Below are 16,758 nucleotides of genomic sequence, written 5' to 3' on the forward strand. Positions count from 1 at the left end.
GAGATAGAGTTTTCACTGAGAAGGAGTTTTCTTCAAGGGAATTTCTACTGAGGTGAGTTCTCGTTGAGATAGAGTTTCTGCCAAGAAAGGTTTCTCCAAGGTGATTTTCTGTTGAAAATGCAACAAGAAAATCCTAATTTAATTTTGTCCTTGAATTAAATTAGGAATAAAATTGTAATTCCACATCACATGACAACTTGTATTAGTTAACTAAGTTAATTTGACTTAGTTGGCTCAGTTAATTCGAGTTGAGGGTCTAACTTGAGTCATGTAGAGTGTCTCCTACATTATAGGAGCCCTGGTTGAGTTTATTTTGAGTTGTAATTAATTAATTTAGTTTAACTGAGTTAAAGTCAGTTAAACTAGTTCCAATTGTTGGAGGAACTAGTGGGAGGTCTAGTAGTGTGGTGCTACCTGCAGTGATCAACCAGTAAACTGATGATTCACTCATAAATAACTCATGCATGTCAGATTTGAGAGTTACCCAGTTGAGATTGGAGTTCAGGGACAGTGTACTATCAGTTGTATAATCATCCGAATTTTACATGTGGTATATGTAGTTAGAGGAAGGCTTATGATGGATTGCACAATTCGTTTGAGGAATTTCCCTAATTAATAGGGGGCTAATTCCCAAGGGAAAAACACAAGGAAATAGGGACTGGGCAAGTAGAAAATTGGTTAAGTATTGGCCTGGGCTTGTCTAGGAAGCAATGAGACAGATAGAGATAGTGCAGAGGTTGCTCGGGCTTGAGCAAAGCATTGTAATCTTCTCATATTTTCTAACTAATACAATATACAAATAGCAGGGGTTTTTAGCTGTGTCTTTCCCTAGGAAATCATTGTGTAATGTGTTGATTGAATTCTTTCTCTTGTATGCTTCGTGATTTCACAATCGCTTAATTGTTTCCGCTGATGAGTAGAGTAGATTCAAGTCTATTGTTTTAGTAAATTACAATTAGTAGTTTGAATCCACAAGGGATTTCTATAGTTTCCACTGAGGAGGAGTTATTGTCGAGATAGAGTTTTCATCCGAGAAAGGTTTTCTTCGAGGTGAGTTTCTATCGAGAAGGAGTTCTCGCCGAGATAGAGTTTTCTATCGAGATCCATGACGGTTATGCGTGCCTAGTATGAACAGGTTAATACCATTTTGCTAAGTGGCGTTGAGGAGGTTGATTGAGATAGCCATGAGGGAACCACGTGGGTTTCATGTGGCAAATGGATGACATGGTGCTACTGACTTGCTAATATATATGTTTGTGTGTGTGTGCGTGTGTATTCACACACACACACACATACATATGCCTACAATGAGTTATACGTGGCTAGTATGAATGAGTTAATACTGTTTTTCCAAGAGCGTTGAGGAGGTTGACTGAGATAGCCACATGGGCACAACAAGGCGGGTTGATGACATGGTGTTACTTACTTGCTAAACTTTAAATGGGCACATCTTTCAATTTAGAGGTCGGATCGAGACAAAATTTATATCACCAAAATTGTCTCGATGAGATGAACACAATGATGTCATCCATTTGAAGTTTTAAGGAAGCTGAAAAAGTATGAAATCTTTAGATCCCATTTCCATAACTTTACCTTGGATCTCGAGTCAACGTACTAATTGCCCTCTTTCTTCCTTAGTAGGGGCTAGGGATGGTAGGGGGTATGTTACAACTTGGGCTTGGAGATAATTAAATCTTCTGTGTTTCTAGCCTCAATGTCACACCCTTCAAGGCTAGAATGCCTGTTCGAGCTACAATATTTAACAATTACATATACATTAACATACTACATGTACATTTAAACCCACATATGCCCCCCTTGGGTCATACCATATACATTTCACCCAATATTGGCCCCCCTTGGGGTCATAACATTGTGTCCAAAACTTAGAATTGGATGAAATTTAAATAATCAAAAAGCTCTTGATGAGTTGAAGGCAACGTTGATTTCAAAAAAAAAGTTTTAAGGTGGCCGAAGGAAGAGGAATTTTGATAACCCCATATCCATAAAGTAATATTTGAAATTGGCTTTGTTCACTTTGTACTTTCAAAAAGGCCTTGAGAGCACTGCATGGATGAGATTTTATTTACCAAAAACACAAAACTTATAACTCTAAACAATAATAATGTAAACATACTTTCATTTTTGCCGAAAATAGAAAGAACATACAAATCTTAGGGCTACTGGCTTAGCCTATGTTGACACATTTTCACATCGATGTACAACAACATCATCGCCGATAAGAGAACATAGCCACCTAAAATGACAAGTTGATAATCCATAAAGATGTCACTTTTTCCAAACGTTTCTAGGTCTTATAGTATCAACTTATTTCCTTTTGTGGAAGGAAATCTTCACAAAACTACGAACTTTTGATCATAATTCATACCAAGAAGGATGTTATAAAGAGAAACTTGATTATATAATGTTTTGTTGATTAGATCTCTGAGTCCGTTAGACCATTTTGATCCGTTGAACGTCATTAAAAATCTTCATTCATTTTATTAAAAATGAAAAACCTTTAATTAATGAAAAACAAATATAGATACTACTTCAAAAAAAACAATTTAATAATAATATTTAGATTAAAAAACATTATCCCTTCCTACTTTTATTAGTAATAACATCTAATCAACTTCCCATACACACATGATCCCAATAACCATGTCAATCATAATTAATAAATAAAATATATTAATACTTAATAGAATATTTTGTAAATATCCATTACACGCTAACATTACCCACACGGCAAAGTGATGAATGAGCGAAATATAACCCACACGACATAAACTCTGATCATACTACATTCCCAAAGTAGAAAAAACAGCATGAAATTTATTTAAAAGGAGGGTATCCCATGTCCAGCGGTCCTGGAAAAGTGCGTTCAGCCAGACACGTCTCTGAGTGTTGACCGCGGTTACGCTAGCCGTGGTTTGAAATCAGAGATAAATATGCCAAACCTTAACCTATAGCGAAAACGACAAACCCTAGAGCACACAAAGAATGGAAGAAGGATAAACAAAACAATATGTTTAATTTAAAAAAATAAAATAAAATAAAACAACTGCGGCAGATAAAGCAATATGTCGACGCCATTAAAGTGGAAAGTTGCTATATGATCTCATTCCTCGGCGCTTCGAGTTCTTCGCATCGTCATCATCATCGACAGTTTTTTACTCAATGTACAACCAACCCAACAATTCCAAGCTTCAATTCCATTGTTCACTTGGTGCTGCATTTGAATTGGAGCTCGTCTATACTGACAGCGTTCGATGAGGTATGATCATCGTTGGTTATTATGCAAAATGCGCCAGTTTCAGAGCTCCATTCTTGATCGATGAAAATTCCGGGGAGAAGAAATCTCCTCCGTCAGTTTTAGATCTCCAATTTAACTCGGTGACCTGTTTTTGATATAATTCTTTACTGGATCTCAATCTTTACTGTGAATTGCTTAGCTAGCAATCAGTTTTTCAATCCCGGAAACCCTAGATCTTCTCCCATCACAAGACCGCATAGATACATGTCTCTGTAGCGATGTCTGTGCAGCGTGAGTAGGAAATCAAACATATCGCTCTAATAGAATTGTTGGGTATTTTTGATTTTGTTCCCTCGGCGTCTACTTAGTATTTGAGTTAGAGTGTTGCGTGTTGTGGGAATTCCAAAGTATACTTCAAATACTTAAGCTAATATGTAAATGGTACTTCCTGGATAATGATTGAGAATTACTGTATAACTCATTTTGCACATATGTATATACTTATTTGGGACACAATACATATGACAAAGATGATAGTGACTACTCGATGTTGCTACCAATTGGGGTTCCTTGGAGTTATTTTCTTATATTTCTTAGCAGTTGTTATACAATTCAATCATACTTACTTTGGAGTTCGGCTCCTCTACTGTATGTGGCAAATTCAGTGTTTCTGTGGGGTATTTGGGGGAATATAGTACCTTTCTTTCAGCCTTGTTATCATGGCCTATACGAAGTTCCTTGTGAAGGTTAAGGATAGTTTCATTCTGTGGACCAAACAAGTGATTAGTAAATTTGCCTAAGACAGCAATGTTTCCCCAAATGGTTAATCCTTACATTCTTCTTTTTTCTTTAACCTTGGCAAGCAACAGTTCTATAGCTGTGTAATTAGCTTCAAGAAACTGGAGTTGTACTTGTTTCGCAATGTCCTTTAGGATCTTTTTTTTGGGTTTCAAATGGATACATATTTTTGCAATTTTTTTATCCATGGCATTATAGTATTTGCAGTATCAATGTCAATTTAAGTGCATACCTCTAATTGGGAATCAGTTTCATGTTATCTCCTTCCACAGAAGTTTTTATATACTACTTGGACTTTACCGTGGCATTCTCCTCTCTAATGTTTGCTTCATCGCATTAAATCAATTTTGACGGCCTTTTTTTCTTCATAATTATTATATTGTATCGAAAGCCAAAAAATATGTTTAATCTGGTGGGTTTTAACTTAGTTTGACTGCCACATTATACGTTTTGTTTGTTTATGCTATGCAGGAGTTTTACGTTGGTGTAGTAGATTACTGATATCAGTGTTTGGGTGAAGCTAACTGCAATCCGTAAATGAGAAGCTCACCAAGGAGGACATGGGCAGTTCATTTACAGTAGTTTGGTTCCTGTGGGAATTTCACCATTTGACACCTGAAAGCGGAAAGGCTTTAGCAATACATCAAAAACAATTTGACCTGGTGTTGCACAAGGTTGAATGATCTCCAGATTTCAATTCCTGTAATCTATTTCATTGTTGATGCCTTTGATGTGGTATACTATATCTACTTGATACGGAACATACATGAGGAATGCTATTATCTCCTTTCAATATGTATCAGATCACTGTCTCTGAAATTTCCACAGAAACTATGCATATAAGAATGACTGCAAATGGGATGGATTTAGAGCGGGAGAGGCCACGGTGAGAGTTATTGGATTGTGTCAGGGGTTTTGTAATTTCAAGGCACCTGACAAAGTTGAACTACTGTGTTAGACATATCAAACTAAAATTTCTCTTCTTTATCCTCATGAATTGTGATGCATCCAGTGTGGCAGTATGGCCATCTTCATTGGGAAGTTTCACTGGGGGCTTCTCTTTCTTGGCCTGCTTGTTCTTACATCAGGGAGCCATTTCAACAAGACCTTTAAATTGGAAGAAGTAGTTTCAGAGAATTTTGCTGCCCTGGATGGTTACTCCCATGCAGTGAGTCCAAATGGAAAGAGGTATTCTCTAAGTATTGAAAATTCACTTAGTATTTTTCCATCCGGATACAAGTCTCCCTCCTGTGAAGGAGATCTGAAAGGCATTGGTTCATTAAATACTACTTGTCAGCTTAATACAAGTCTGCACTTGGAGAAAGACCTCTTTATTTCAGGACGAGGTAATCTAGAGATCTTATCAAATGTCAGTGTAATCTGTCCGATTGCAGGCTGTCTCATTCATATCAATATTTCTGGTGATTTCAAATTGGGTCAATATGCTTCTATTGTAGGTGGAACTATAGTTATAGATGCCCAAAATGTAAGTTTGGAGAATAGTTCATCTTTAAATACGACTTCTTTGGGGGGGCCACCTCCTGCTCAGACAAGTGGAACCCCACATGGTATTGATGGTGCTGGTGGAGGGCATGGTGGCAGGGGTGCTTCTTGTACTAAAGGCAAAGGTAAGAATGAGGGAGATAACTGGGGTGGAGATGTATATGCTTGGTCTACTCTTTCTAAACCTTGGGAATATGGAAGCAGGGGTGGGACCACTTCTATTGAAAAAAACCTTGGGGGTGGTGGAGGAGGGCGCATCATGATCATAGCAAGCAGTATTTTAGATGTCAATGGAACTATAAGTGCAGAGGGAGGTCATGTAGGGATTGAAGGTGGAGGAGGTTCAGGAGGCAGCATTATTATCCACTCCCCAAAGCTGTAAGTTCTCAATCATATGATTTATTTTGCTCCACTTATTTTATAAATTTTATTTAACATCTGCACCATGATGTAGTTAAAACACAAATGCCAAAGTTAACAATTTCTTTGTGTTGTTTCACTTCACTGTTCTCTTGTTTGTTGTCTTTTATAGTTTAGTTTTAACTTTCATGGCAACATATGTTATTTTGTTCAGCTTTCAAGTTTGATACAAACTGAAAAGTTTAGCCCAGGATATGGATATGTATTGACATCAGTTTGAAGTTATTTTGAATATTTTGTCTAGGATCTTTAGCTTGAAATATTCTCCCAAAATTTAAAATTTTCCTCTTCTTATGTTAAGTATGGATCATTCATGAAATTGGCCGTATTTTTATTACACGCGTGTTTGGCTATTCCTTCAGGTGTTTGGAATAGAGTTTGTGGCTTATTTTTTCCATGTAGGAACCACATTGTTGTTATCTTTCACTCCATATTATATAATTTTGGTTTTACCATCTACATCATCAAGCACACTGTTGCCAATAGTGTACTTTATGTGCAAAGGTTGTTGAAATTGGCCATTGATATCCTTTTCTGCTATTATTTACATGTCTGTATACTCTTTTTCGGAGTTGAGTGATTTGAATATTTACTGCCTTGATTTTAAGTGGAATGCTTTGGATATTTATTCTCTCATTTAAGTGGAGATTTCTTGATCTTTAAGGATTTTCTTTCTTTCTTTCCGTATCGTTTAAGTTGATCTGTTACTGTTTAAAAATATTTTAAGAGATTTTTGCATAGGAATATTTAATCGAAATGGATAAGTTGTTACAAGGAAGTACTACTCTTTACGCGAATAGGTTTATTTAATTCTCCATTTTGATGTGATTTTTCTTTTTTTAAGGGCATCAAATGCATGAATGCATGAATGGATGCAAATTGTTTTCATTGTTATTTGGATAGTAGAACAAATTGTTCATTAGATTAAAATTGGGCGTTTATAAGCTAATCATGCATTTCTTTGGCTGTGCCTTACTTCTTCCATTTCATTGGTAACTTTTTCTCAAAAAACAGGACTGAAGGAAATTTGTATGGATGCTTGGTGCTTCATATATGGTTATAGGTGCATATGAAGCACATTTGATATGGTTGTCTTAGTCTTAAACAAACTAATAATCCACTTCCAGTCATATTTCAAAGGAAACAATGTCTTCATGATATGATCTAAAATATATTCTTACATGAGAGAGGCATATTACATATATCCAAGTTACCTAACACTAGGACACAAGGACATAGGGATTCAAGTGTCACCCCTAAAAAGGACCTATATGTGTAGAACCCCCAAAACAAGACATGTGGGGTGTTGAGAAATCTAGTCGGCAACAAGTGTAGGTGATTTCTCTTACTTTGATAACTCATTGTAACGTATCTTTACTTTACTTGATTAACTTCTTTTTTGCTTTATTATTATTAGTGTTTTCTATCATCAAACGGTTACTAAATCATAAAGAACAATGAGACAATAGGACACAAGATGTAGGCGATCAACCAGGGCCAAAACCTCTCCAATTGAGAGGAAAACCCACCCGAATTTTTCTCTTCTAATAGAACTTCAATTGATGAATTCCAAGACCTATGACCCTTGACCAAGACTCTCCAAGGCCAAGTCAACTTTCCTTCTTGAACAACTTCCAGCAACAAACTTCGACCTTCCAACAACTTCGACCCCATCAAAAATTTCTTCAACTTCGACCACTTCAACCTTGATGCAGCTTCATAGCTTTGACCTAAAAGCAACTTCACAGCTTCAATGCAACTTCATAATTTTTCTTGCCCAGTGACTATAGAAACCCTAACAAAAGAGAGAGAGAGAGAGCAACCCAAAAACTTCGAACTTGTTCTTCTTCTCCTTCTTCATCCTTTTTCGGCTTCTATCTCGAGGAGATCGAACTTTCTTGAGAGTGTGTCCAAATGAGGTCGAGAATTTTCTTACATATAGGCTTTTGAGGGGTACGAAATGTTATCTTTAGGCCAACTTGTCCCTTCATGTAGGCTGACTAGATCTTTGTGCCATGACGAGGTCTTGGAGGGTCTTTTGACTTTATTTTGACTCAATAAATTTTTCTTTACAATATGTAACATGCCTAAATGTGTCTTCAATACATGACAATGACTCAATTGGCTTTATGACAAACCTAGAAGCACTCAGTGGGTGCTTGACCTATAAAATAAATTTCCTTGAGCATGAAACCCATGCCTCAAGAATAACAATAATAAAATTATTTTTCTCTTTTCATTAAACACATAAAATCATGATGACATATGTTTTTATGAGGATTGAACCTAGTTACATATTTCAACACTCCCTCTTAACTAGGGAGGTATTCATAATCCATACAAGGTACTTGGACATTCTCAATATGAAGAATTCTCATAAGAAGAGTCGGATTGGTAACCCATTTGTTTAGCATCATATCATCCAACATTGTCACATAACAAGGCCTTGACTAACAACTCTATCTCTCCACAAGATAAGAGCACAATGTCGACGAGACCAATGATTTATAGACACCATCATCATTGTCTCTCAAGGAACATACCCCACACAGGTGTTCACAGGCCATGTCCTTTTAGGACTATTCTTATCTTGGATTCCCAGTTCTCAAAGAATATCGGTCCTCTACGACTACTCTTATCTTGGATGCCCTACCACATCCTCAAAGAGTATTGGATGCTAGATGCTTACCCCATCCTCCATTCTTTCTTGCCAAAGTGAAGACAAGAATGATGTATCTATCTCTCCCTCTGAACTAGGGAGGATATACCCATTCCTACAAAAAGGAATGTACCCAAGTTCCCTCTTATCCAGGGACTTGTCCAAGCTCCCTCTTAACCAAGGACTCGTTTCCAGCAACAAATTTCTTCTTTAGTGGAGAACATGGGGTCTTTAGTTGCTTGTTGAGCTCCTCCTTTCGATGTCATGAATTTCATCTTCATTATTATGGAGCCTTCATTTTGTAGGGCATCGACCATCCATCACTTTCCTCAAGTCAGTCATGTCGTCCTTCCCCTTATCGGAAAGTGATCTTCTAGTCCACATCTGGCTTTCCTTCATACAACTACCTCTTCCACGTCATGTTTCCTTCAGGACATTCCATCTAATCACATGAGTGCTTTCTCTTCTGGTAGCCCTATATCAACCCATCCAAATGTTTTTCAAAATTAGAAATGAACATCAAATCGAAGTTACCTTTTGTGATGGCCTTTCATCATGACATCTTGTTTGTGGCGACATCAACATCCTGCACTCATATTGACACATCTCCAAGATATTCAATGTCAAGGGTCTCTTTTCTTTCCAGACTTCATCAGAGTCTTCGGACCTTTTTCAGGGAGATGTCATGGTCAATTCTCCTAGTCGTCGGATGTTGATTTCCTTTAATTTTTTCTTTTTACGTGCTCATAGTTGCATCTTTCACGATCTCTTCTTTCTTTCTTCACATATTGCTCCTCAGGAACTTTCATCCATAGTTCCTTCATATTTGTCAACCACCTCATATTCCATATGAGGACATATTATGTTGATTTCATCTAGTCAATATGTGAAGCATGCCCTCATGCATCTATCCAAAGGAGGAGATCCCTTTTCTTTGATCATGCTCATGAGATAGAATGTTTACCCAAGCAACCATATGATGACATGACTCAATTAAATACATGCATACATACCTCTTTCCTTCTTTTGGTCATTTAGGCTTCCTTCAACAACTTCCTTTCTTTGATTGAAAGTACTTCAACCATCTTGACAAGCTGCATTCCTTTGTCATCATACCATCATTTTTCCAAACAATGAATCCCATACAAGGTGGAATTCTCAACGAGGCACTTGCTTCTTCCAAGAGGTGAACCTTCGAATGAAGATGCCAATAGATGATCTTGATTATCCTCATGTTGCAAATGCTTCTTTCTAATTATGTATGATGAGCTCTACACAAGATGACTTTCTTCTAACCATAAGTACTACTTATGTTTTTCAACGAGGTTACCAAGAGCCAGTTCCTTCTATGGTGATTGCTACAACCATGTAGACTTCTACTTCAACTATCTTTCAAGCTTTTATAAGGATGTCTCGAGCTCTTGCTTTAATCGTATGCTTCTAATATGATGCCATCTTCTACTAAGATGCATCTCGTCATTAATGCTTTTCATCTTGACTGCCATGGTTGAATTCTTTTCACCTTCCACTTCTCCTTGCTATGTATTGGAGAAACCTTAATAGTGAAGATCTATCCCTTTGGATTTCTTCTCATCAGGTTCTTCCACTTCTTCTGTGATATGAGCCTCATTCTTTCTTTCCTCTTGTTGCCCTTTTTTAACTTTGGACAATCTTTCTTGTAGTGCCCATATTCTTGACAACGATAATATTGGTTCTTTGCCATATTCTTCTTCTTTTTCTGAGGACCAAACTTCCCAAACTTTCCTTTTCTCTTAGCCATGGCAGAAAATGCTTGAACTTCTTCATTTGATCCCACGCCACTTTTTGTCTTCAATTTGGTTTCTTCAATCTTACATAATGACCAAAGTTCATTGAATGGGGTAGCTTCCTTCTTTCCATAGATGTTTGATGTAAAGTTGCCCCATTCCTTTGGTAGTGCATTGAGCACTATGGTGGTCATTTCTTTATCGGACATTATTTCTCCCAACTCTTGTAGACGGTCTCTTATCACTGATACCCTCATAAAGTATTAGGCTATTCCATCTTCCTTTGATATCTTCATCTTGTAGATTTCTTGTCTTAATGATATCACCTTTCCAACAATACTTACGGAAAACAATTCTACTAGCTTCTCGTATATTTCTTTTGATGTCTCCAACTTTGATACATATGGTGTGAGGGGATCTTTGATGGATTCTATAAGGATCCCTTGAGCCCTTACTTCTCCTTTCATGTACTTCGCTAGAGCTTGAGCTTGAGCTTGAGCTTCTTCCTTTGGAGGTTTAGTGCTTGAACCCTTAACATGAACAATGACTTCGTTTTCTAAGAGGATCAAATTTGTCCTCTTTTTCCATGCAAGAAAGTTTGATGACCCAACCAATTTGTTGCTTTCCTTGCAAAATGAAGTCATTTTGATAGATTTAGATGTGGACATAAATATACTTACTTGTGAAGATACTTCTTGTTGACAATATCTTCAACTTGATGCCTTCTTGATTTTGATGATGATGTTGTTAGTCGAAGATGTCTTCCTACAAAAGTGATCCTTCAAAGAGAGGGAGATCACCTTGGTTCCTTGATGATGATGGCAACCCCTTCTCCTTGATGAGCTTCCCTTTTTCAAAATCAATTGCAGTCAAATTTGCCTTCTAGTTATTGTAACTTCTTATTCGACCCCTGTAATTTGATTGTGATTTTCAGTCAATGCAAAAACCCTACTTTTTGCATGTGTGGGAGAAAGACATAGATTTTACCCTTCTCTCTTCTTCGCTTGGATAAAGGCTTCTTCTTTTGCAACTCGAATTGCAAGATGGCTTGTCTTTCACTTATTTTCGGCCTCCTTAGGTGTCTGGAATAATTCGGCTTTTGCTACAACAAATTAGCCATATTCTCCTCGCACTTGTGAACAAGAATAGCCCAAAACAGACCCAAAATTACTTTGATCCTTTTATCTTCTTTGATGATGATGTGCGAGCTTCCCAACAATCCTTCAAGTGTATAAACCTTCTTTGGATGAGCTAGGGTTTTGAGATCTTCTATCTTTGAGATGTGATGACCCTTGATATGAATGGTCCTTCTTGATGATTGATACTCTAGATGATCTTCTAGTGCTTTGGCCCTCCAGTGCCCTTTACGCTGCCTTTCTCTGCCTTGTCACCTTATCTCCGATACCATGTTGAGAAATCTAGGGTGAAGCAAGTGCAGGTGATTTCTCTTTGATAACTGCTTGTGATATATTTTTAATTTACTTGATTAAATTCTTCTTTGCTTTATTATTATTAGTGTTCTTTATCATCAAACAATTACCAAATCATAAAGAACAATGAGACAATAGGACACAAGATGTAGGTGATCAACTAGGGCCAAAACCTCTCTAACTGAGAGGAAAACCCACCAGAATTCTTCTCTTCTTATAGGACTTCAATTAACTAATTACAAGACCTATGACCCTTGACCAACACCCTCCAAGACCAAGTCAACTTTCCTTCTTGAACAACTTCCAGCTACAAACTTCGACCTTCTAGCAACTTCTCCAAAACTTTGACCCCAACAACAATTTCAGCAACTTCGACCTAGCAGCGTTCACAACTTCGACCTTGATGTAGCTTCACAACTTCGACCTAGAAGCAACGTCACAACTTCGACCTTGCAGCGTCACAACTTCGACCTTGCAATGTCACAACTTCAATGCAGCTTCACAACTTCGATGCAGCTTAAGAATTTTGTCTTGCCCAGTGACTGTAGAAACCCTAACAAAAGAGAGAGAGAGAGGCCCAAAAACTTCGAACTTTTTCTTCTCCTTCTTCGTCCTTTTCCAACTTCTATCTTGAGGAGATCGAACTTGCTTGAGAGTGTGCCCAAATGAGGTCGAGTTCCTTCTTACATATAGGCTTTTGAGGGGTGCAAATTGCTATGTTTAGGCCAACTTGTCCCTTCATGTAGGCCGACTTGATCTTTGTGCCATGACGAGGTCTTGGAGGGGGTCTTTTGACTTTATTTTGACTCAATAATTTTTTCTTTACAATATGTAACATGCCCAGATGTGTCTTCAATGCATGACAATGACTCAATTGACTTTATGACAAACCTAAAAGCATTCAATGAGTGCTTGACCTATAAATTTCCTTGAACATGAAACCAATGCCTGAAGAATAACAATAATAAATTTATTTTTCTCTTTCCATTAAACATATAAAATCATGATTACATATGTCATTATGAAAACCGAACCTAGTTACTTATTTCAACAGGGGGCATGTATATATATTAAGATTACAAACATAAAAAATAAACATAAAGATGAAAAGATATTGAACAATAGAAAATATAATTACACTAAACAACAAGAATACACCATATATCATACATATAGAACCAAAAGCTCATAGACATTAAGATGTAAAGTTTTTGAGCATAGAAAATAGAGTTAAATTAGATAACAAGAATTCACCATCTCATTGACATAAATATGTAAATTCTTTGAACATTTAAAAAATAGAATTACATTAAACTAGTATTACATGGGGATACATTCATGAGGGTAGGAGATTTGCTCCCCATGCTTCTAAGATTTGGGTACTCCAAGGGGGATGTCCCCCCATGTCCCCTTTTCAAAGAGACACAAGGAAACACACTAGGGGAATGTCGCCCTCAAAAAAAGAGATGCTCCTTTGCTCCCTTTATCCTTCCTTTTCCTTAAATTTGTGACATTACCATTTATTGTTTCAGATGTTTGAGAGTGGTTCCAATCTCATCACATTTCATACGGAGAAATTAGAATATCATATCCATTCAACATTCAATAGATTTAATAGTTGTCAAGATTTCAAGATTAGCTAGATCGCAACATTTCCAGTGGATTCTATCATGTATAAGGGTATGGGATTGATGTTTAATCAAGAGCATCAAGCCCTCTTGTTGATTGTTGAACTCTTTTGTTATGATTTTAGCTAAAATTTATGGGGGAAAATATAATCTTGCCTCTATACTTGGAGAGGTGGTCCTATCTTCTAATTTTTCAATTTTCTAAATATAATGAGAAATACAATGGTGATAGACTATAGATGATTTATGAATTAAGAACTAGAGGGCCGAAATCAAGCGGTAATCAAGGCAAGCCAAGAACAATTTTATCAGAGGAGATTTGTGAGAAAAAGCAAAATGCTTTCTCAAAGAGACAAATTGCTTTGTAATAGATCCAAGTGCTCAAGAACAATCAATAAAATAGCCACATCAAGTAAGTAGGTTTTCCCTGTTGGGTTTCCTGATAAAATAAACGTGTTAATTTGTGTGATGTGTTTTTATCTCTGTGCTTTTATTCTGCTGCCTGTTGACTTGTTAAGAAACTCTGTATCTTGGTGAAAGTAAACTAGTTTTTAATTTTCAGTTATTCATCCAAGTAGTTGTAGAGTTTCTTGGAAATTTAACATGGTATAAGAGCAGAGCAGTTCTTTGGATAACAGTATGGCATTCCTAGGACTAAAGTCAGATCACAGTTTAGAGTGAGCCTCGAATTTTTGTGCATGGAAGGAGCGGATATCAGTGGAGTTGGAAGATAATGGGGTGCTAGAGTTTGTGAAGCAGCAAATAGTGCCACCTACAGATGGTCGAGCACAACATAACAAGGATGACACCAAGGCAAAGAGGATCATTCTTGAAGGGATCAAAGACCATATTATCCCTCATCTCCATGAGAAGAAGACAACATATCGGATGTTTAAAGCAATTTAGATTTGTATCAGGATTCCAATGATGCTAGGAAGCTTGCTCTCAAGGAGAAGCTGAGTATTTAGATGACCAAAGGAGAGCCCATCATCATGTATCTTTCTAATTTCACTTAGGTTCAGATGAGCTAGGTGGTGTGGGCGTTATTGTAACAAATAATGACCTTGTGAGTCTTGCGCTTTTGGGACTTCATAAGTCTTGGGAAAATTTCTACGATACAATAAGTGGCAGAGAGAATATTTCTAGTTGGGAAAGACTATGGAGTGACTGTGTTCAAGAAGAGATCCAGAGAGGGATGAGAGCTATAGGAGATAAACTCCAGAAGAGTACGAGGAAAACTTTGCCTTGGCAGGCAAAGGTAGCAAAGCCAAGGGCAAGAGGGGCTAAGGTGAGGCCGAGTCTAGTCAGAAGGGCGACAAGAAGAAGAAGGATCTGAGCAAGATCAAGTGCTTCCATTACCACAAGTTTAGACACTATGCCACTAAGTGTCTTAATTGGAAGGTGTCTAGTAAGGGTCATGTAGCTGCATCAATTGAGGTACATGCATTTTTTACTCAGTTTGAGAAAGATTTCTCATTGATAGCTTGCATGGCGAGCTCAACAGACAACAATGTATGGTATATTGATTCAGGAGCATCCTTCCACATGACCGGTAAAAAGGAGTATTTCAACTAGTTGAAGGAGAAGGACATGCAGTTTCAGATTGAGCTAGGAGATTATGGCAAGTACTCAACTGGGGGAGTTGGTACTGTCAGTTTTAAGAGGGAGTCAGGTAGCTCTCTCCATCTCAAAGATGAATTCTATGTTCCAGGTCTGAAGCGAAACCTTGTTTCAGTAGCTACCCTTGATGACAAGGGTTATGATGTCATCTTCAGTAGAGGTAAGGCTTACCTCAAGCAGTTAGCTTCTGGATGTAAGAAGCAGATACGTGTGAGGAAGAAGAATCTGTACCTGCTATAGGTTAAGAGAGGTGCAGCCTTGAGCAGCAAGGCAGGAAGTGCGCAGAGTAGATACATGAGGGTTGAGGACAACAAAGCTCTGGGGGAGTCCTTAGAGCGAGAGCAGGTTAGAGCTCCCAAGAAAGAGCCTAAGCCGTAATCACAGTTTGAGTCTCTGCTAGTTGGCAAGTGGGCCGGCCAGTAGGATGATGAGGAGAAGAGACTAGGGCGAGTGGAGGCAGCCACCCAGTTAGAGACTCCCAGTATAAGGAGAATTCGAGCCAAGTGGCCAAACAAGTTGTTTAGGGGAGATCATGAGAGAATTGGACCTCCCAGTACCACGTTCAGGCAGAGTAAGCAACCATAGAGATACACGGGGTACATGGCACTTATCAGTGTTGCGGGGGAGCGCTCCCCCCCGAACCCGCTCCCGAATCGCGCTCCCTTAAAAAAATTTGCGCTCCCTGGTCTGTTAGGGAGCGACGTAGGGAGCGATCGCTCCGGCGCTCCTGGAGCGATTTTTAATGCCCGGGAGCGATCGCTCCCTGATCGCTCCCGGACATTAAAAATCGCTCCGGGAGCGATTCGAGCCGGGCCAGGAGCGGTTCGGCGGAAAAAAATCCGCCGGACCCGAAAATTAAAAAAAAAAATTAGAATTTTTTTTTTAGTTTTATAAGCCCAATGGGCCAAAAAAAATTCTTTACAACTTCATTGAGATTGAGTTTGGAGCTGGAGCAAGAGCAAAGGAGCGAAGAGCAAGTGCTGAGGAGCGAGGAGCAAGCCTGCAGAGGTAAGTAACTTAGTAATTTAGTTAGTTTAGGCTGTTTAGCTGGTTAGGTAGTTAATTTAGTTAATTTAATTTAGTTGTTTGAGTTTAAAGATCATGTATTTAAATTAAATTAATTAATCCCAATAAATTAAATTAATTTGCAGATTCAAGAATCAAAACCCTACAAACATCAAACACCATGGACCTGGCTATGTTTATTGGCATTTTCCTCTTCCTGGTCCCTTTTATGGTTATTATGGTGCTGGAGAGTAGGAAACGGAGGGGGCCCCAAACTGAAGAGGGGGATGAAGAAGCCGGAGAAAGTCAAATGGGTGAAAACCCCAGTGAGGAGGAGCTGGAGGAGGGTGAACATGACCCTCAAAAAACTAAACAAGACCAAACTCCATTGTGGAAATATGTTCACAGGGCTGAAACAGGGAGAGGGGGTGGAGCCACTAAATTTCATTGCCCCCATTGCAACACTGATTACACAAGTTCATACACTCGTGCTAGAAGACACCTCTGCGGGAAAAGGCCATGGGATGGAGAGAAACAAATAGGAATCAAAACTTGTACAGCGGTGTCAACAGCAGATAGAGCCAAATACATAAAGGAAGAGGAGGACGCCCAATACAGAACAAAAAAATCAAGGGGTTTCTTTGAACCAAGCTCACAATCACAAAGAACT

The 16,758-nt window shown here is 38.2% G+C and overlaps 1 protein-coding gene across 2 annotated transcripts in view; it reads left to right on the forward strand.

Annotated features, from left to right (window-relative positions):
- The first annotated feature begins 3,078 nt into the window (after nucleotides 1–3,078).
- LOC149256630 (uncharacterized) overlaps nucleotides 3,079–16,758 on the forward strand; it is a 396,827-nt gene continuing 383,147 nt past the window's right edge. For both annotated transcript variants that reach the window (XM_089460804.1, XM_089460805.1), the window contains exons 1-2: nucleotides 3,079–3,280; nucleotides 4,529–5,938. In XM_089460804.1, coding sequence (XP_089316930.1) covers nucleotides 5,079–5,938 — 860 coding nt within the window. In that variant the 5' untranslated portion in view covers nucleotides 3,079–3,280; nucleotides 4,529–5,078. The remainder of the gene's footprint in view (nucleotides 3,281–4,528; nucleotides 5,939–16,758) is intronic.

Source organism: Pinus tabuliformis, chromosome 7 (assembly GCF_031772625.1).
Source record: "Pinus tabuliformis cultivar Carrire ecotype Pingquan chromosome 7, CPIR1, whole genome shotgun sequence".
In the NCBI taxonomy this organism is placed as follows: Eukaryota; Viridiplantae; Streptophyta; class Pinopsida; order Pinales; family Pinaceae; genus Pinus; species Pinus tabuliformis.